The sequence below is a fragment of the Centroberyx gerrardi genome, chromosome 16, assembly GCF_048128805.1.
Source record: "Centroberyx gerrardi isolate f3 chromosome 16, fCenGer3.hap1.cur.20231027, whole genome shotgun sequence".
NCBI classification, from domain to species: Eukaryota; Metazoa; Chordata; class Actinopteri; order Beryciformes; family Berycidae; genus Centroberyx; species Centroberyx gerrardi.
In genome coordinates, this window is record NC_136012.1 from 25,428,462 (window position 1) to 25,449,308 (window position 20,847).

General features: G+C 41.2%; 3 protein-coding genes across 4 annotated transcripts; 2 read left to right on the forward strand and 1 right to left on the reverse strand.

Annotated features, from left to right (window-relative positions):
• Positions 1–604: 604 nt before the first annotated feature.
• On the reverse strand, positions 605–5,912 carry LOC139927938 (leptin receptor overlapping transcript-like 1). 2 transcript variants are annotated; one of them, XM_071920252.2, is made up of 5 exons: positions 5,762–5,906; positions 4,989–5,064; positions 4,456–4,642; positions 3,571–3,683; positions 605–1,314 (listed from the first exon to the last, which is right to left on the reverse strand). In XM_071920252.2, coding segments are annotated over exons 1-5 (393 nt in total). In that variant the 5' UTR covers positions 5,778–5,906; the 3' UTR covers positions 605–1,313. The 2 variants fall into 2 exon arrangements, with proteins under 2 accessions (XP_071776353.1, XP_071776352.1); XM_071920251.2 differs by lacking the exon at positions 605–1,314 and having other exon boundaries at positions 3,567–3,683; positions 5,762–5,912.
• Positions 5,913–6,634: 722 nt separating this feature from the next.
• srp72 (signal recognition particle 72) lies at positions 6,635–18,162 on the forward strand. Its single transcript, XM_071920245.2, has 19 exons — positions 6,635–6,752; positions 7,348–7,468; positions 7,734–7,857; positions 8,841–8,984; positions 9,624–9,735; positions 9,824–9,855; positions 10,623–10,747; positions 11,119–11,176; positions 11,426–11,557; positions 12,123–12,251; positions 12,675–12,747; positions 13,293–13,357; positions 13,710–13,805; positions 14,388–14,491; positions 15,016–15,093; positions 15,613–15,750; positions 15,878–15,915; positions 16,306–16,465; positions 17,463–18,162. The coding sequence occupies exons 1-19, from the start codon at positions 6,653–6,655 to the stop codon at positions 17,641–17,643; spliced, it is 2,010 nt and encodes a 669-aa protein (XP_071776346.1). The 5' UTR covers positions 6,635–6,652; the 3' UTR covers positions 17,644–18,162.
• Positions 18,163–19,703: 1,541 nt separating this feature from the next.
• On the forward strand, positions 19,704–20,774 carry LOC139927926 (snRNA-activating protein complex subunit 1-like). The gene has a single exon (XM_071920235.2). It carries the CDS (start codon positions 19,704–19,706, stop codon positions 20,772–20,774), a length of 1,071 nt encoding a protein of 356 aa, XP_071776336.2.
• The last annotated feature ends 73 nt before the right edge of the window (positions 20,775–20,847 follow it).

Here is a 20,847-nt window from a genome sequence, read left to right on the forward strand (position 1 = left end):
GACAACAATATATCTATTGGGGATACACTGAATACTTGGGATTTTTTGGGGAATAAAAATTGGTCAAATGTCATGATGATGATATTGAATGTTGGCTTCAGTACAAACATTTGGGTACTAGTATCAGCCGTCATGGCCGATATCAGTCGAACCCTAATCCTGTGTAGTATATTTGGTAGAACATGGCGTTAACTCTGCCAAAATTAGGAGTTCAATCCCAAAAACCAGGCTAAAAAAAACTCATCATCATGCATCTGCTAAATGGCATGTGTCATGTGACATCAGTGTGACTCCCTTCTGAATAAAAAAAAAAAAAAAAAAAAAGACTGAAGCAGATTGTTGAAAATCATCAGTGTGTATGTGTAATATCCCCACCTCCAACATGATGAGCTTGTCCAACTTTGTTTTCCTCTCTGGTAATGTCATTTTCCTGAAGGCAGACTGTTGCTTCACAACAAAGCCAGATATGCTAACTAGGACATGCAGATAATATCAGTTAAGCTTGTTACCTGTGAAGTCTTAGAAAATGAGCAAGCCTAAGCCTATTTGATTCAGTCTTCCTAACAAAGCAAATGCATTTTAAATCATTCAAAAGGAGAGGATGTTCAAAAATGGCGTTTATTTAAAAAAAGAAAACCACCATGCTGACTTCTGCCTCTTTAACACAAAAGTTGTAGATAGAAAATGGCGTTGGACATCTACACAAAGCGTCCGATAAAACAAATAAATAAAATAGTCTCCCGGATCTGTGAAAGAACATAATATCTCTCTCAAAAAGAAAACACAGACAAACCCATCCCACAACTACCGACCAATTTTGTTACGTTGGGGAGTTAAAATCAGACTACAAAACAGAATTTCTGAGAAAATTTGACATTATTTGCTTAAAATTTTTACAGTGTCAAAAGTTCACACCTCAGGAACACAATATGGAGTTTACCCTGCTTGTCCAACCATATTAGACAGGCTTACAGGCTGCCACCAATGAGTGTGTCTTAGCTAGGAGTGTGTTCATTTAGCTTCAAAGTGGTGTTACATCATAATATGCAAGAAATATGTCAGTAGTTTTCAACATTACCTTAGTTAAATAAGGTAACAATGCTTTTTTTTTTTAGCTGGAACTCAGAAGGTGTTTGTTATGGTGCTGTTTATACAATCAATACCTTCAGTGAGGCTGTGGTCTCTGGAAGAGCAGGCTGACACACACTGTGTGTCACACTGGAGAAGAGGTAATCAAACTATCAGACTCATCACTGCTTCCAATTCCTGTCCTGTCTGGAGAGGAGTTTCGTTCCAAAATGAGATCTCTATCATCTGAAAAACAGTGAGAACTATTCTTTAAAAAAAAGATTGTAGAAAGTTTAAAAACAAAAAAAGGACAGCAGGTAACATAAGTCCTTGTTGATAAAATAATTATTTTAACACTGACTCCTCTGTATTTTAGATAGTGAACTGTATTGTAGAATTGTATTATATCCTACCGCTTTGGCAATTTCATGCCAATAAAGCTCACTGAACTGAATTAAAGTGAATTGAATCATGAACTCGAGGTAATCACTTTTTCCCCAACAATGGATACATCGCATTTTAGAACAGAACTCTTCATTCTGAGACAGAGCTCACGGTTACGTCTTCCAGAGAGCACGTATCCAAAGATAACTGAGCCATCTGTGACAAAAAAACAACAAATCAACATCTGAAACAAACTGTTCCACACTCAGCCCTCCATTCAACACACCAGTGCACCGGCACGGAGCAGCAGATGCTTAATTCCTTGCTTAGCTACCGCTAATGCAGTTAAATGTAACAGCAAACGGGAAGGCTGCACCTGACTTACAGCTGCAGATTACACCAGCCGATATACACATTTCTCTCAGACAGGCCAGAGAACATAATAGCACCTTTAAATGAAAACAAATCAAAAACTATGAATGCATTTTCTTCTGATTTCTTCAGATTTGTGTGCCAAATCTGGACCTAATGTGCTTCTAGAGAAAGATTTAACGCTTACGCCAAGCATATGTTTGAATATAATCGCTGGATTCTCTTTCTTTGAGGGAGTCAGAACAAAATAGTCACATTTTAATGCTTAAGGGCCATTAGTGAGCGACCAAGCCTTGGTTATAAGTAGCCCAGGTCTTAGCTTGGCCATGTTTCCCACAAGGCCGCTGTCCTGAGGCTAATCCTACACTAACTGGCTGCTACTGGGTTTTCACGCTTTCTCAACCTCGCTTGATGGATCAAGTCGAGGCAAAGCTAACCCACACTTACAGTAAGGTAACAGCTATCATATGCAAAACGCTTAACTGGGCAGAACAACATGGAGAAAAAAAGCAGCCTGTATCAAGTTGGCGTCTGCAAAATCGCCGAGTCATTTGAATTTGATCTCTGACCTCTGTGGAACGGGACAAGGTATCTGAATCCTCCAGCTGCTGTTCCTTTCTTTCTTTCCCAAACCAGTTTGTTCCATTACAAAGGTCTGCCATACCACACACAATACATTTTTACCATGCTCTCTTAAGCAGAGGAAACAAGCAATCACATTCTGCTCCTGAACAGCATCTCCATAAATAACAGGCATGTGATGAGGAGCAAAACGAGCAGAAAAAAAACAGCAGTTTTCCATTAGAAACAAGAGAAAAATTACATTGCTGCAAAATCCAATTGATTTGAATAACATTTACACAGGTAAATGGGTTCAAAGGAAGTGTAGGGGCGGTGGCATAGTAACAGCCTCGTTCTTTCACACACACACACACTGATCAACAGGACATGAATGCCAAGTTACACAGCTTTCTGATGGTGGCATACAAGAAAAGAGCAGAGAGCTGGCAGAATCTGCATGCAATTAGCTGAATTTTCACCCTTTACTGTGACAAAAACAAAAAGACACTGTTCCTATCCAACATGGATCTTGAACAGAGTTAACAAAGATCCATGTCAAATGGAAACAGAGTTTTTTTTTTCACCATGAGCGGTGAAAACGCAGCTAACAATGTGCAGGCTTTCAGTCAGTTCTCTGCTGATTCACACTCAACATACACACTGGCATAATAGAAGCTTTCAGGCCTTTTTTCACAGAATATCTACTAAACAGAAAAAGGAGGTCAGGCAGCTTGGACCCTGTCCTTTTGGTCATATCAAGTCTTTTTTTTTTGACATTCAATTGGATTTTTTTTTTTTTTTTACATGTTTGCACAGATAACATGAGCAATTGCGATCTGCGTTCATCGGCTTACAGCGCTCAGAATGTAAGCAGACGCACAGATGGAGAAAACTCACAACACAGAAGCCGGAAAACATGTTTTGAAATGAAAAGAAAAAAAAAATCCAACCGAAAGTCAGCATTTTCCATCCAACTTGTGTCAGTTCAATATGCAGACGGTTTAAAAAAGAAAAAAAAAAGAAAAGAAAAGAAAAAAAAAAGTATTGCACTGGTTTTGTGTGAGTCTATGGATGGGCGGTCATATAAATAACAACAACAAGAACCAAACAGTAATACCAATAATAATTATAACGCTAATAATAAAAACAGTTCAGACTAAGGTCCCCCTCCCCCCTGCCATTTACCACTGCTGCCAACTGAAGTCGTCGTTGGATCCGAAGACCAGGAAGAAGCCCAGGATGGTCCCGAAGATGACTACGTTCCCCGTTAGCACGAGCGCACACGCCCCCCAGGCGATCTGCAAGTCAACACATTAATAATTCACGTTAACAAATGCCGCTCCATGCTGCCGTTCCGCGCCGCAGTATTTAGGCCAAAAACTAGTGGGTTATCAACAGGAACATTTTACAAAATCATTTCAATACACTTCTCTACAGTTCAGGACACAGCAGGGGGGCGGAAATTAACACCAGCCACCGGCTTAAAGCTAGGAAGCTGCTACTTTACTGTGGCTGGTACATTTGTCTGCTCTATCAGCCACTTTGTCAGGTAGCCAGACATCGATTTTTAGAAGAATTGCGAATTGCTTTATTGGGTTTTCCTCTCTTAATGGCCTTGCACTTGTATTTATCTGATCTGCTTGTTCCATATGAGCCAAACAGCGGCCTCTGGATGCTGGACGTTTAACCGTCCCTACAGCCACAACCAAGTCTGATGGGGAGGCAGCGTTTAGCCTCTGGAACAGAAACGATGAACCTCTAAATGGTTTTAAGAGACAACTAAAAACTTGCATTTTTACTGCTGCATTTAATTAAGTTCTTTCAACCATACTTGTACTTTCTACTATACTCTTATAAACTTGTACTTTCCAGTATACTTTTAGAAACTTCTACTTTGTATACTTTCAACTGTTTTATGTCTATGTTGATGTAGGTTTGTAATAAAGCACTTTGCATCATTTTATTCTCTATAAATAAACTTGACTTCCTTTGGTGAAGAAATTAACAGTGTTTTAGGAAAGGGAAACACTTTTGGGTGACACTCCAAAGTGTGCGAAAGAGCTCACTTACTACGTCAGCTCTAGCGAAGATGATGGGCAGGCCGAAGGCTGAGATCACGATGCCCGTCGTGAGGAATATGGCCAGCTCTTTGCAGGCATTACTGGCCGAGTCTGTGTCGTCAACCACCCTCCGCGAGATGCAGTAAGGGATGGGAGAGAGGATGTAGAAGAAGAGGAGGAACAAGGGCCAGTATTTGCTGCAGAGACAGAGACATACAGGGAGTGAGCAAGAGATTCCCATACACTATAATGGTAAGGATGCAGTCAAGTCAAGGATGAAAGAACAAACACTGCTCAATCCTTAATACACAAATTTGTTATGAGGTAACAGATACACCTCTGTGATCTTTTAGACTCACTCAAGGGACATTAACATTTATTACTGTGTAACAACCTTTCCCCTACTTCCTACTGGTCTACAGCTATCATGCGGCATCATGATAGCCGAGAGGGAAATGAGATGAGATAATAAGAGTCATATCTGTCACACATTCACCAGTTCCGTTCAGCTTCAAAACAGGATGTGGTGATAGTGGTACTTACTCGTACACAGGGAGGGCACATCCCAACATGAGAAACATGAGGCCGATGGCCCCTCCGAAAGACAGGCTGATCAGAGCTGGAGGAGAGGCAGAGGTAGGGCAATTAGCATGCACAGTCAGACAATGATGCTTTGTGATTGTGTGTGTGTGTGTGTGTGTGTGTGTGTGGTCTGTCTTGAGAGCCTCAACCATCTGATCGTGGCAGTAGGGCCCCTGGCTAATGCTTCTGGCTGAGAAAAGATGAAACCATCATGTGATGAATCAGCTGATTTCACATGTAGCTAAATTAGCAGACTAACTCACGCTAGGGGATTATGTGAAACCTGGGTAACAGTGCTGTCAGTAGGGGAGCTTGTTAGCTACAATTAAACCAGACAGCTTACCAGCCTGTCCATGTCATATCAATTCAGTTGTGGTGCAGCTAGCATTAGTTAGCGTACTAGCGTGAACTACTACATTATTACAGTTTTGACAGAGGGATATTTATCATTAAACGCAGTTTCATATGCCCGGTTAGACTGCTGCAGTTATCTAAGGTACTTAATTGCCCTGACCAAGACAGAGACTATTAGCTGTTAAGCTATCTAGCCAAGGAAGTGTACCGTTAGGCTGTCCAGCTAACGTTAATGCTAACGACTGTGTGTTGGCCTTGCGGTTAGTTTAACTACACAGCAAGCACATCCATCTGTGGCGAGCAAATTCTGTAACCGTTAAATGATCTGTGTTGGGATTCAGTTCCTTTCTGGTGGAAAATTTTAAGTGCAATTTGCTTACCTTTAATCCCGGCCATTTCTCCTGGACAAAAGCTTGACACACAGCCCTCGAAAAACGACAACAATGCCCCCTCCTCGGCTAGCTACCGCAACCTACAGCCCCCTGCGTGCTTGTGCTGCCTTCAAATGCTACCAGAAATATCGTAATTAAATTGTACCACATACTGTATATACGACCAAATAAAGTGATAAGTACGACTCGAAAATATGAATTGATGTTACGTTTAGGAGACCGAGAGCAATGTAAACTCTGTTAACAACCGATGGTAAAAGTCGTGTATACGCAGTTTTTGGTTAATAAATTAAATAAAAGAGCAATGCGCATTTATCCTCTTCATTATGCGGTTGAATATATCTATGCAATATCTGCCACCAAAATCTAGTTTTGTTAGTGAGTCCATTTTGTTATAATTTCCGATTTAAAGCGCTGAATGCGTGACAAGTCGTCTTTACCACGATTGTAGGAGCTTTTGGGCGAACCTGAAGGCATCAGTCATCGCATTCACAGCGAACGAGAGTACCATTCGCCTGCGCTGCGCATAGGCTAAGCAGAGTCAATTAAAACACATACAACTATGAATCAGTGTGATCTTTGTTATAAATAACCTACGTGTTAAATACATTGATAATTGCAATGAATAATTTGGATCTTCATATTGCGAAAAAAATCTGTTAGGCTTTGCAAGTTGAATTTGAATTTAATTAATCGATAAAACTCAACAAACGTTCGTTTTTATTCATCGTCAGTCTTGATTTCCTCTATTTATGTTGTTACTAAATTGATAAATAAATCAGCAAATAATTTCTGATGATTTATTATTTCTCACCGTTATAATCAACCCGGAAGTGTATGCCTTCTGCTTCCGCTAGTCTGAGAACTCATGCAGCGAAAATGGCGAGTGGAGGGGGCTCCGTCGCTTCGCTGTGGACCGAAGTGAACCGCTGTGGACAGAATGGAGACTTCACAAGAGCCCTGAAAGCTCTGAACAAAAGTAGGATTTCATGCCGTTACTTCCAAACCGAACTGGAGCTGCTGTTGATCTGCAGATCAGTGATCAAATACCTGCAGCTCTGGTCATCTTGCTACAGCAGGGGGGTTGATTGGCTAAGCTAGGACCAGCTGTTAGCATTTTGCTAGGCTAACGTTAGTTAGCCAGTTATTTGCGGAATCGTACAAACGCCGACCTGACTTCGTATGCCAAAGTACTGGTCGCCGCCACATACTTTGGGAGTATAGCTACCAAACGAGCTATTTTCAGTGTGTTTTATTTAGAATAAATTAAGAATATTTTGCCCCAGAAATGTGCCGTCCTTGCTGACTAGTGACGTGTCCCTAGTTAGCTAGCATGGGTGGAAGGTTTAGCTGCTCGAGTCAGTCAAACCCCAATCCCTGCAGTTGATCTGTGTGTGTAAACATCGTAGTAGTGTTGAGAACCACGTAGATTGTGTAATGATTCTGTTAGCTTATGTCCCTTTACACTATTTTCCAGTCCATAAAATCTCAGTATCTGGTTGACATCTTTGCTGCTGATGTTAACTTCTAGCTAATGGGTTTTGATATGTGTTTGTGTTCATTTTCTGTTGCAGTTTTGCACGAAGTCAGGGATGATGTGACAGCCCTTCACTGTAAAATCGTATGCCTTGTTCAGAATGGCAGCTTCAAAGAGGCGCTGAATGTCATGAACACCAGTTCAAAAGTGCTTGGCAGGTATGTTATGAACTGTCTGTTTCACCTGTGGTTCTTACCTGTTGTAAACTCTTAACTTGCTGAATAGTAACTGTGCAGTCTTAATATAAAAGCAGATGCCATTTGGTGGACTTCCACCTAAATAGTCAAACAATATCATAGGTGTATTCAGTTTTTGCAGTGTTGATGCCATATTCTACCCATTGAACCAAGGACTCTACTTATCTTGTTTTTGGCAATGTTTCTCTTTTTTAAAAACCTATTTTTCATTTCTCTCCTCCTTCAGTGACCTTGTTGTTTTCGAGAAGGCGTACTGTGAGTACCGGCTGAACAGAGTGGAAAGTGCCCTGAAGACCATTGAAAGTGCGTCTGAGCAGACAGACAAGCTGAAGGAGCTCTATGGTCAAGTGGTAAGTAACCAAATGATAATATTGTTGAATGCATATATATATGTATGTGTGTATATATGAGACAGTTTTCCTGCCCGCCATAACTCTTGTTAATGTGAAATGTCACCAAAAAGGCACAAAATTTGGTTTGACCAATATGGGTTTTTGAAGGCTCAAACCTGCTGATAGCCACTATTTGTAACAATATTCAAATCTTAAAATCAGCTGTTTAGGTACGCGACAAACAAATTACAAGTATTCAGTGTTTCTCCAAGAATGTTATTCTTGTCAGGGTGGAAAAGCCTCTGAAACAGAATTTAGACCATCAGGGGAACTAAAACTCTTCATTGAACCGGGCCAGCCTACTTTTTCCTCAAACAACTTAATAAGCCATCTGTAAGCACGTTTTCGATCTCAGGAAAGTAGTTCCATAGCATTGAAAATAGTCCCCATCGTAATGAAGAATTTGTTCCCATTTGATTTGGTAATAACTACAATAGCCTGACTTTTCATGGTAACAGTTAACGATTTTTAAAATTGAAACTATGTCTTTGTGAGCTGTATTTAAAGGTTTTTAGCTTACAATTGGAGACTTCCAGTTTGAAGGCTAAAAAGGGAATGTGGGAAGTCGTAAAGTAATGGGAGTAGAGCAAACGCATTGTTGATTTTGTTATTTTCATAGGATTTGTTGACGATAAGAACTTTATTCAAAAACACCAGCCGTATCCTTTAAGGGCTTCCCATAAACAACCAGCATAATATTGATAAATAATAAATTATTAAATAAATATGTAATCAATCAAACTGCATCATATCCATCATATCAGAGGTGGACAACACTGACTTGGCCATATCAGCCCAATATATTGTTCAATCAATATCTGTCCAACCCGAACAAGATCCTTTTTATAAATGAAGCCCGTGGAGTTTCACTTCCCATTCTTTTGGCTGAGTCTAAAGAGTATAATCTGCTGACTGGAACTGCCTCTGTTTTCATTGGCCAGCTGTACAGACTGGAGCGCTACGATGAGTGCAAGGCCGTCTACACAGACCTGATCAGGAACTCCCAGGATGAGTACGAGGAGGAGAGGAAGACCAACCTGTCTGCTGTGGTGGCCGCCATGAGCCAGTGGGAGAAGGCCTGTTCGGTGAGCGCGCCTCTACAACACTTTACTTTTACATTTTAGTCATTCAGCTGACACTCTTAACCAGAACGACTTAAAATGAATGCGGTAAAACAAGCGTGCGTTCACACCAAGCATGTTTGGAGCAGTTTATTAGAATCTGGAGCATTTACTCCTTTAGTTTGGTTCGTTTGGCCAGGTGAGAACAATGCCGTTCAAACGTGAAAATGCGGCTCTCAATCCTCTTTCAAGAGAACTGCGGTGCGGTTCATTAAGAGTGAGAATGAAGTCCAACCAACTGCAGGAAACGACCCCAAAACACAAAGGTTTATGGATATAAGGAGATGGATGTTGACTTCTGATAGCCAGCTGTTCCTCATGCTTGGAAAGCCTAGCAGAACAAAATGAAGTCTGGACAGATGCTCATATTCAGCTATTTCTTCATGTGTTCTTAACTGGTGTGAACACCAGAGAAGAAGAGACAGACAAGTCCGTCATGCTTGGCTAAAGTTACAGAGACTGGAATTGGATTTCTTTTGAATTTGTTCTCTGAAACTCTGAGTTGTCAATTTGTCTCCAATGTGATCAAGACAGTTTTCTGTACATTTATTGTACTTAGTGATTTAAGTGATACTGATATGCATTTAATTTTTTTTACTGCAGGACGATCTAGGCTTACCTGAGACGACATATGAGCTGTGCTACAATGCTGCCTGCACTCTGATTGGCCAAGGACAGCTCACAGAGGCCCTCAATAAACTACGGCAAGCAGAAGGTCAGTCTCATTTCATTCTGCCTTTCCTGTCAAGTCTCTGTTTCGTCCAGCTCTAACATTTTCACTAACCGATTGTTTCCTTTTTCAGAGCTTTGCCGAGTTTCCTTGGCGGACGATTCTGTAAGTGTTGCATTGATTTTCTGAAATGTTAAAAGTTTTAAGTGTAAACCAGTCAAGACTCATCTATTTCCAAGGAAGTCAGGATTTCTCTTGTAGTGTTTTTCATCCGTATGACTCCTGGAAGATACTTCAGAGATTGATGATGATGTGCATTTTGTAGGCCTATATGTTTTCATGCACAGATCTTGCAGAATCAATAGTCATCAAGTGGAAAATATTGAAGTAGTTATAAGATACAGGGTTCCTACACAGGTCTGGAAATGTATGGAAAAATAATGTACTCATTTTCAAATTTCCAGAAGTTTAGAATTGGCACAAAGAAGTTTGTAAATGTGTGGAAAAATATTATTGTACTGTCCTGATATTCATATGACTATGCTGTCATCTCACACATTCTGATATTTGTTTCTGTAAAGAATAATCTTCATCTATAGAGTGATATGGCATAGTTAGAAGGAACAAGATGACTATCGGTGAAAATCATACTGAACACCAACCGAAATCTTCAAATCATCTTCAAAAATTAAGGCCTGTAAAATGTAAACTGTGTGGGAACCCCGAAGATAGATTTTGACATGATTGAGATTTTGGTTTGGATAAGGAAGAAATGTTCACATTGTAAGAATCAGAAAAATGGAGTACGGTGTACACAGTGTACTTAGATATAAACCATGCAGATGCATCGTCATCTTTCCCCTATGTCTGGTTCCTACAACGTTAGGACTCTTCCTCACTGACGGCTGATGTTACTGGTTTGTCCCTTGCAGGATGTGACGGAGGAAGACATCGAGTCGGAGCTGGCTGTCATCCATTCTCAGATGGCCTATATCATGCAGTTACAAGGCCGGACAGAGGAGGCGCTGCAGCTCTACAACCAGGTCATCAAGCTCAAGTGAGTTCATGGTAGTTGTGCTTGCCATGTACATGTGGTTTATTAGCCTGTTGGATTATTTGTGTGTGTGGCTTATTGGTGTCTTAAATCTGTGCTTTCATTGCTACATCTTAAGTCTATTTTTCTATTTTTTGTTTCTTATCTAATATACACCCAGAGTAGACGACAAAATGCAGATGTTTAGAATCTAGCATAGGTTGAAACGGTGTTGTATTTTGAATTTGTTTTGTAATAGTTCATTCAATTGTCACAGAAACAGCCACACTAAAAGCTATAAAGACCAAGTTCTATTTTTCAGTAGTCTTTGTTCACAAAGCAGATATTAAATAGAAATTCCACGTTACACTCTAATTGTTCTGGTTTAATTGCAGGCCATCAGATGTGGGGCTGCTTGCTGTGACCGCCAACAACATCATTACAATAAACAAGGTGGGTAGATGACAAACTTTACAACCTAAATATTAATTTATAAAACTAGCCTTATGAGCACACAATGAAAGCATCAATCTTTTGGCTATGCAAATCTCTTGATCCTCTTCTTGTCAGAAATCCTAGGTAGAACTCACTGCTAATATCTTATTAATCTCTTCCAACAGATGTCTATGAAAAGTGAAATTCCAAATGAAAGATATTTTTATTCTGCTGTTTTGGAGATTAACACTCTGTGTGTTCTTCCAGGACCAAAACGTGTTTGACTCGAAGAAGAAGGTGAAACTGACAAACGCTGAAGGTGTGGAATACAAGCTGGCCAAGAAGCAGCTGCAGGCGATAGACTTCAACAAAGCCCTCTTGGCCATGTACACTAACCAGGTACGGTGGTGGTTGAATAGCTGTCATGGCAGTCACAGCTAGAGTCAGTTTCATAGGTTGAAGTGAAGCTTGTAAACTTGCTTTTAACCTTAATTAACACAATAATTAGTTGGATTTTTTTCTATCTATTAAATAATATCTGTTGATGATATTGTGTATGGAGAAATCACATGCTAAATAATCCAGTTGATGTTCATCACGTTGACCTGTATGGTAATTGGAAGTATTATACAGTATTGAACTGAAACAATAATTTTAATATGACATTCTCTTTACTTTGCTCTGCCTAAAAAGATGCAGCGTTTCCGCACTTTCCATCCACCTTGCAGTTGCTTCCTGTTGACATTCAGCTGTTATTAAAAAAATAAATAAATAAATAAAAAAAAGGGGGGTGGCAGTTTGAAAAAAGCAGAAAAGTGTTTTCGATATGTCTCTGCATCAATGTCACCAAGACAAATTCTAGTACATTTATCACCCTTAGTGATTAAAGCAATTCTGCTGTTGCCCAGAATAGAGTAAATTCCATCACTAATCACGATTGTCCGTTGCTGTCTCCTCCCAACAGGCCGACCAGTGCAGAAAACTGTCATCCAGTCTCCAGTCTCAGAACCCGGGTCACCCTCGGCCGGTCCTGATCCAGGTTGCCCAGCTGTGCAGGGAGAAGCAGCACATTAAGGGCATAGAGTTGCTGCAGGTAGCTACAGCAGTCACCACAGAGAAATATTTACTACATGACACATATTTACTGTTGGTGATCTGGGAATTGAAGCTTATTCAACTGTTGTGCTCGTTGTCTGCTGCTCTGCATAACAGTGTCAGCAAAATGGCTAAAATTTAAAATGTAAGATTTCATTGGCAACTCCTCATCCCTTAGTTGCATGTAATAGGAATAATCGATATGCGTCAGTGTGATCTTAGATGTTACTGTTCCTCCCTTTAGGACTCCATAACCACTTGGTTTCATGAACAGTCAAGCCCATTTAGTTTGTTAAATCTGATTTAAACGAATGATTTAGGGTTTGATTAGTGAAAAATGATAGTGATGATGATATTGTGTATTGCCAGTGCCATGTATTTTACCAAACCACGCTAATTGCTTGTGCTTTTTCTTTTTCAGCAATTCTCAGATCAACATCCAGAGAGTGCGTCTGGTATCAAACTGACAATGGCACAACTCTATTTGACTCAAGGTATTGATATGTTTTTATACTGTTTAATGTTTTATGCTGTCATTTATAAAGCACGCAGTTAGACCCTTTGAAAACAAATTGAAAACTGCAAATTCATAGATTTTTTTTTTTACTGCTACTTTCTACAAGTAATAAAGTACAAGTAAAGTTTCTAATTTTCCAATACCGGGTTCCAATACTTCAAATACCTTTCTGATTCATAACGATACTTTTCAGTACCTTTTTTTTTGTCAAATGAAAGCACATTTAATTGCTGGACAACGCAGATTATCCTCCCCATAACATTTGTGCACACCCTTGTTCACACGTTCAACTGATTAGTAAAAATATCCATAGACAAGAAGAAAATGTGAGTTGTCATGGAAGAATCTGATATTTTGACACTTTTTAGATACTCGTTTTCAATACCCAACCCTAGTGTGTAGTGATTCGTTTTAATAATGTTAATTTATGGGCTTATCCATGAACATAAAAGCTATATTTAGCTTATCATATTCTCAGTTTTTAGGGGACTCGTGTCATAAGAGCTTGTTTTTGGTCCTCAGGTCATGTTACAAAAGCCTGTGACATCCTGAGGTCGATTGAAGATTTCAAGCACAAACAAGGCATGGTAAGTCTGATTTAGTGTTGCACTGAGTTCCTGTGTTGAAAAAGTACCTGATATGAGAAACAATTTATACTATGTCTGTGTAGGTTCATTTCAGTCATCCAGGTAAAGGTATTGTTTTTATTTTTTGGACAGAACCAGCAGTCTATTTTATATTTTTGACAATTTTTCTAGCCAGTTGTGTTTATTTTTTAGATAATAGAACATTTCAATCTTTCAGTGATGGCTGGTTTGTTACCTGCTAAAGTGTCTGGTAGTGCAGCCTAATTCACCACCCTGGTAGTGGTGTATCAACCATTCATTTGCCTTGTTGTCTCCCATGGCGTCCAGCTAACCTGTGTCAATGATTCCTCAGGTATCTGCTCTAGTGACAATGTACACCCACGAAGAAGACATCGACAGCGCCATCGACATTTTCAGTCAAGCTATTCAACACTACCAGTCCCAACAGGTTTGTGTCAGATATTTTCTATTGACCTCACAGCTCAGGTAACATGAACAACTGGACATCAGGGGACAGTAATATTTTTTTTAACTGGCCTATCTGTTCACCCAGGTCTATTTGAGACAATATAGTTAAAGTAATAATCTGCAACATTTTCACATAAATGAATCTCTGTTTTGCTACTCGCTATCTCTGATTGATATAACACAATAGTGATTCAGCCTATATCCAGTGCATGTTCCATTTGCTGTTCTAAACATGTGGTGTCTGGTAGGTCTTGCATTTTACATTACTAGCTGCAGCAACAGCGGTTTATTTGGAATAAATAGAAGAACTGGGTAGTTAGCATGAGCAGAGATATAAGAAATAAGAGATAAGAGAAATCCAAGGAAAGAGACACCACAGCAATAGCACCAAAGATGTCATCAAATAAAAAAAACGTAGATTGTGGATTATCACTTTAAGTCAAGGCTTGCATGTGTGGATGATATGTCTTCTGAAAAAGGACAAGCCAACATGCAAACCAAGTTACGATATCTGAATACATGTTTCCATTGTGTAATCGTCCCGTTCGTCCCTCCTCGCTAGCCTGGATCCTCTTCACACTTGGCTCTTGTACGAGAAGCTGCCAATTTCAAACTGAAGTACGGACGGAAAAAAGAAGCCATCAGTGATCTGGAGCAGCTGTGGAAGTGAGTACAGCCGCGCAAAACACTATTTGGAAAAAAAACATAGCGTGCTTCATAGAGGTTATCTCACAGCTGGCGTTTTGCTTTTTTGTTGGAAGTGTCTTGCCAGCGCACATCAAGTAGTTCAAATGTTTGGGACAGCTTTCAAATGGAAAAGTCAAATTGATTTATAAAGCACTTGAACAAAACTGGTTCATTACCAAGTGCTTTACGGAGCAACAACAAACACACAAATTATATTACAAAATGAGAAAATAAACGCATCGAATTATGAAGGCAAAGCATTTATTCATACATATATTTAAACAGTAGATCTGTGTGTGTACGGGTGTGTGCATTTACATGTGTTTGTATATTGTATACCTTTCTTTTTTTTTTTTTTTTTTTTTGTTCCATATGCTTTGTCAGGTGATGGTCAGGATGGTCAGTTTTACTAATAAAATCCTTGTTCTCAGGACTACAAGTCTTGCTGGAATTTCCTCTGTCACAGGAATGAAATGTAAAATTGTTTTTTCCCCCCAATACAGGCAAAACACCAACGACATCCACACACTGGCACAGCTCATCTCAGCCTATTCCCTGGTCGACACGGATAAAGCAAAATCGTATCCTTTCACCTAATGTAATTATTTGAAATGGAGCATGCCAGATTTTTATATCAGCGGTCTACGATTGAACTGCTGTTGAGCTATATGTTGTATATTATGCACGTGGGGTAGAGGCAGAGAAAAGGCTGTTAGGTGTGAAGCTCCATCAGACCCTGTGGACCTCAGGCAGGTAGCAGTTAACCAACGACCAGGAACAGCAGACTGATGAGGCGGAGAGACGAACAGCAGGTCAATGACAGGTTGACTTAACCAAAGGTGTAGGTCTCCAAAGTGAAAGACAATTTGCACTGGTTCTGCCTACTATAGATAGAGGAATAGATAGAGAGACAGATAGAATTAAGAAGTAGTTGTTTCCGGTATAAACACATACATACAAGTTCCAAATGGGCAAAACGAGACAATAAACGCATTTGGTGTATGTCACAAACTGTGTCCCAGGCCGTATAACGACCGAGCTGAATATAGTTTTTTAATTTTAATTGCCAATGCAAATATATCCTTAGCGGTTTTCTCCAGCCTCAGCAAGCACCTCCCCTCCCCAGACACCATGTCTTTCAACGTGGACGTGGACGAGCTGGAGAACTCCCATGGAGCCAACTACGTCAGGAAGAAGGCCGCTAAGGTCACAGGAGAAAACCTTCCCAAAGAGCAAGGGTAACCCCCCCTCCCCCAGTTTCCAGTGTTTCTTGCTAAAGATATACTTAGAGAGGCGGGGCGGAGCGGGAAAGACGAGCAACACATTCACTGCCTTGATCCTAATCGGTCTGCGTTCTCTTCACAGCCAAGGCGAGATCAAAAAGAAGAGGAAGAAAAAGAAAGGTATGCCATTGCTTGACCAACGAATCAACATGCCACCAAATATCTTGAACTTCCAATGAGTGGGGAGTTTTTGTTCCAAAACAAGAGTAGGGGCCAGAAAGTGGGTTTTGAAAGCCAGAAGTCTCAAGTAATCATTGAGTTATTGGTATTGATCAACAACCCTATCAACCCCCTGCAGATATATTCTAGTCATTTTGTGCTATGGGGTGGTACAAATGTTCTTTATTGCCCCTTTAAGATGTAATCAGCTGTGCACTTGGAATATTGATTAATGAGGTTTGGTTACAACCTTTCTTATCTTTACCCTGTGTAGTCACTGACCACAGATCTGTCCCATTGATGTACTTAAACACATTATGTGACCTCTTGACTCTCTGTTCTTCTTTTCAGGCAAATTGCCCAAGAACTCTGACCCCAAAGCGACCCCTGACCCCGAGAGATGGCTGCCCATGAGGGAGCGTACCTACTACAGAGGCAAGAAGAAGGGAAAGAAGAAGGAGCAGATAGGCAAAGGCACACAGGGAGCAACGGCTGGAGCTGCTGCCGAGCTGTAAGTAAACTCCTGCACATTGATGCTGTCAGTCACAATCACTTGCACATCAGGTGGGAGTGCAGCTATTTGGGCGCGTTTTCCTGTAATTGTCTGTCACTGAAAACTAGTAATCAGCACCACTAACAGAGGAGAAGCACCTGAGAAAGTGTTTCTGTTGCCCTGCCAATGAATCCTCACTGGAAATCCCCAGCTGCTGTACAGAGGAAATAACTAATGTGTTATTTTGGCCAAAATAAAAATCCTCATTCTTACCTTACTGAGAATTTCCTACACGGCCAAGCACCATCAATTGACTGCTGTTTTTAATATTCAGATTTCAAAATGTCCCTACATGACTTTTCCTAGACCCTCTGTCAGTGTTGTTAGATTTGCAATAACACACAAGGAAATCATAGCTACAATCATAAAACATATTAGGGACAGTTACTCTTTTCATGAAGTACATTGATGAGGTGAATCCAGGTAAAAGATTTTGTAAGCTCTGAGACAATTGAGATGTGGATTGTGCAAAAGCATCAGGAAGATGTTGATGAGTGCATTTCCTCACTAGAATTCAAGGCTTTTTGGCTTTCTGTTAGACCTTCAAAATCAATTGGCCTTTCTAGTGTTACCTATCAAGTGTTATCAATCTACAGTGCTTTCAGTGCCTCTTGAAGCTGCTATTTTTGTTGTTTTGTTGTCTTAAATTTCTGTCTGGTATTCTGTTTTTGTCTATGTGATATGTGTTTTTATGTTTTTAATTCTAGTTTTTATTACGAAGCACTTTGTAACCTTGGTGTTATACAAATAAGGTAAAATAAAGTAGGTACAAGGACTGCACGACCTCCCATACAGTGCATTTTATCATTCTTTATCTCATTTTAGATTTGTATGATGAACTTCACGTGATGAATTTTCCAAAATTAATGTGTGAACAAGCTCTTCATATGTCCATGAGCTGTGGAAAGAGCGGTTTTCCACGTACAACTATAAAATGGTTCTTAATCTCTTCCAGCGATGCCAGTAAGACGGCCAGCAGCCCGCCCACCTCCCCCAGACCGGGCTCTGCGTCCGGCTCGGCCCCGACCGCCGCCGCCAACGTGGTCCCCCCGCGGCAGCAGAAACCCGCAGCATCGGGCGCCACCCGCAAGAAGGCACCACAGAAGAAGAAGAAGGGAGGCAAGGGAGGCTGGTAGTCAGAGGGACGCAACACCTGAGGCAGAGGGGCCATGGGATACACTGTCGACTGTCACCGAAAAATCATAAGCTTTGGCATTTTTTTATGTTTCAAGTTCCAAGTTTTAGTTTTTCTCTTTTTTAAGACCATCCATTCAGATGCGTACAAATAATGTCTTGGTTATTGTATACGTTTAAAGGAGCTGAGAAAAGGCCCCCCTTTGCCCTGCTACCTCCTTGATTTGAGGTGTTTTTTTTAAAAGGTACAGAAGAGAAATTGTTGGAGCGTCTCTAGAAATGGCCCAAGACCTCACTTGTGTTTGTGTTTCCGGCAGGAGGGGCCCGCTCTTTTGTTGAGATGCATACTTCACATACGGATCAAATTCTTTTTTTAAATTCCACTGAAATGAACGTTTAGGTTCTGCAAAAGCAGACGCTTCCCTAAAATGTATTGTTCTTTTACTTTGTGTGTTTTGAGTTTTGTTACGTGTTTGAGATCACAGCGATATCAGCAAATTTCAGTGCCTGAGATGGCACAAGAAAGAAAACTTGATGGGCTGTCATGGCCCCATACTCATAAAATTTTCTTTTAATTATTGAGAAATTGAATTTGGTGGCGTCCTATTGCATTTCCCTTGATCCTGATAAGTCAAAACTCTTAAAACAGAAGAATCAGAGGATATTTAGGACATTTTAAGAAAACGACTGCCTTTGCAAGATAATTTAAAGGTTTTCATTTTGGGGGGAATTCCCAATTAATTTTTCCAGGGCCTGAGTATTAGAATGCCATACTCTGGCTGTGAGCATCAATTTCCTTGATATACTCCTTTACTTTAAATCAGCTGACCTTATCAACCAAAAACAGACAGGTGGTGGATGCAAAGTTAAAGAATATTTATTTTTGAATCCCTGCGTTGGTCTCAGTTTAAGCAAAATAATTTTAATTCTTGAATTGAAGTATGTCAGTTGCATGTTGTTTTAGGAACAGTTTAACATGAAGAAAGCGACTATTTTGGCCGAACACGTGTCCCATTTTGTTATGTCTTAATAAACGGTGTTCCTTGACAACAGCAACACGTCCCTTGTGTTATTTGAGTCTGGAGTGGATCTCAATTTTTCATCCACTTATTTGGGTCAAAGGTTTTTCTGGGAGAGTGATTAGAATGTTTTTTTATGTTTCTTATAATCACCTTTTTATTAGACTATCACAACCATTAGGCTGCTGATTACAAAAGAGATCTATAGTAATCCAATTATACATTTTAGAAGGATGCTACACAAATATCACAGCAAAAGAAGAATATTGTAGGAATTTTACAGCGACTCTGTAGAACATGAAAGAACTTATCAGAAAGTACCATATAAATATATATATAGTATCACAAACATACGAATATTATAGGATTTTTATCTGAAGTTTTGAAGGACTTCATTACCTAGAAATCATGTAACTTGACGTCAGTAAACTGATCACTCCTCTGACCTAAATCTGTCCTTCTTAGTAGCTGGTGGGGGAGGAGAGATGAAAATATGTTTTGTCAGCAGGTTTAACCATCGGTGACTCCAGTTTTCTCTGCACGCTCACTGCTGTTTCAGAGGAAGTTGTGTAAAGAAAAATTTCCTCTCAGTGACCATGCCCGATTTCATTTCGGCAAATATAATGAATCTACAGCAGAGAAAAGCAACCATGTGCCACGGAGGGCCGAGAGAGTCTGCAGGTTTTCATTCCAGCCAAAGACTACAGCAGCTGATGAGTTCCTCCTCTGTGGTTCAGTGTGTTAATCAGATCTGAAGTCAATCGATCAATCAATCCTACTGTAGTCTTTGGTTTGAATGACAACCTGCACACTCTCGGCCCTCCATGGCAGATGGTTGCTTTTCCCTGCATCTATCTACAGCGTCTCAATTAGGGTTTGGGGCGGGACGCTGTGATTTAATTGGCAAGACAGAGAAACAGGTTCTCCCTTGGCAATTTTCTAACGAGATTCACCTGCTCTGATTCGGTTAAGAGCTCAATCAGACCTCTGCCCCCCACTGTGAGTTTCAGTTTTGGCGTCTGAGGTTTGTTTTGCAGGACAGAATGCCCCGGTTGAAGATTATTTACTGCGATTTCTTTTGGAAGGCTCTGACAGAAGATGTGGAGGAACTGCTGGGTCGTTTCCAGCAGGCGGACTCCGTGAGGTATGAGGAGTTTTCAGCCATTTGGAGGGAAATGGGCTTCTCAGGTGTGTTCAGAGGCATCGTCCACATGAGTGAATTGAAGAGATTCTGCAGAATTTCCTTGGCTACAGCCGTCAAGTACTTCCTCCCGCCTTACAGCTACCAGATTCAAGTAGGAGGCTTGTATCTGATGTACGGTTTCTACCACACCCAACTCGCCCTGCCGCCGGTGAAGATCAGACTGGCCCTGAAGGACTGGGTCCACGTCCAGAAGTTCCTCAAAGACTCTGTGACCTCTCGGCACTACGATGTGGTTTACATATTACAGAAGCTCATCGCTACCAAAGCCATACACTACACCGCCATGCCGCACCTTCTCACCTTCCACAAGCAGAGAAAACCCAGGACGGAGCCCATGTGCGCGGCGTTTCTCGGAAGGACCACGAGCGTTCAAGAACTCATCTCCGCGGAAAAGCTCGAGGAGTTGGGCAACATCCAGAGCCACTACGAGAAGATGAAGGAGGCCATCGTGGAGGAGAACCGCCACATCGCCATGGCCCATCGAGACTTCGCCACCCGCCTGAACGACTGCGCGGTGGAGTTCGGCTCTTGGCAGGAGAAGACTTTCCCAGAGGAGAGCCAAGGCAAGCGCTCCGGTGACAAGGAGACCCCGACGGAGGCGGAGTCCAGCAGCAGGGCCAAGCTCCTGTCCTCCATCAAGAACAAGAGCTACAGCAGCTACCAGGAGGCGTCCAAGTCACGGAGGCACCGGCAGGCCGAGGCGGTGGACTCGTCCGGCTCGGGGGCGGAGCACAGCCAGGAGGCGGCGACTCTGCAGCGCAAGAGGCCTCCTTCGCTGCGGGCCCGGACCTGGAAGAGCCTGGGGGTGCAGGAGGAGACGAGCAACATCCAGTCTTGGCTCCTGAGCGCCCCGGACCAGGACGCGGTGCCGCTGAAGAGGACCAACCAGGCGGCTCCCTTCAGGTGGTGATGGGGGAATTGTTAAATGGTTTAGCAGTGCTCTTTGAAAGGAGCACCATGACTCCCCCAAGATAATTTGTCTT

What these genes read in the sequence shown, in the direction of transcription:
- srp72 (XM_071920245.2), top strand. Translation starts at nt 6,653, where the DNA reads ATGGCGAGTGGAGGGGGCTCCGTCGCTTCGCTGTGGACCGAAGTGAAC. An exon ending in AGTGGGAGAAGGCCTGTTCG is followed by an intron (nt 8,985 to 9,623) that starts GTGAGCGCGCCT and finishes TTTTTACTGCAG; the next exon opens with GACGATCTAGGCTTACCTGA. An exon ending in GATCTGGAGCAGCTGTGGAA is followed by an intron (nt 14,492 to 15,015) that starts GTGAGTACAGCC and finishes CCCCCAATACAG; the next exon opens with GCAAAACACCAACGACATCC.
- LOC139927926 (XM_071920235.2), top strand. Translation starts at nt 19,704, where the DNA reads ATGCCCCGGTTGAAGATTATTTACTGCGATTTCTTTTGGAAGGCTCTG.
- LOC139927938 (XM_071920251.2), bottom strand. An exon ending in TGTGCCCTCCCTGTGTACGA is followed by an intron (nt 4,643 to 4,988) that starts GTAAGTACCACT and finishes CTGTCTCTGCAG; the next exon opens with CAAATACTGGCCCTTGTTCC. An exon ending in TCTTCGCTAGAGCTGACGTA is followed by an intron (nt 3,684 to 4,455) that starts GTAAGTGAGCTC and finishes GTTGACTTGCAG; the next exon opens with ATCGCCTGGGGGGCGTGTGC.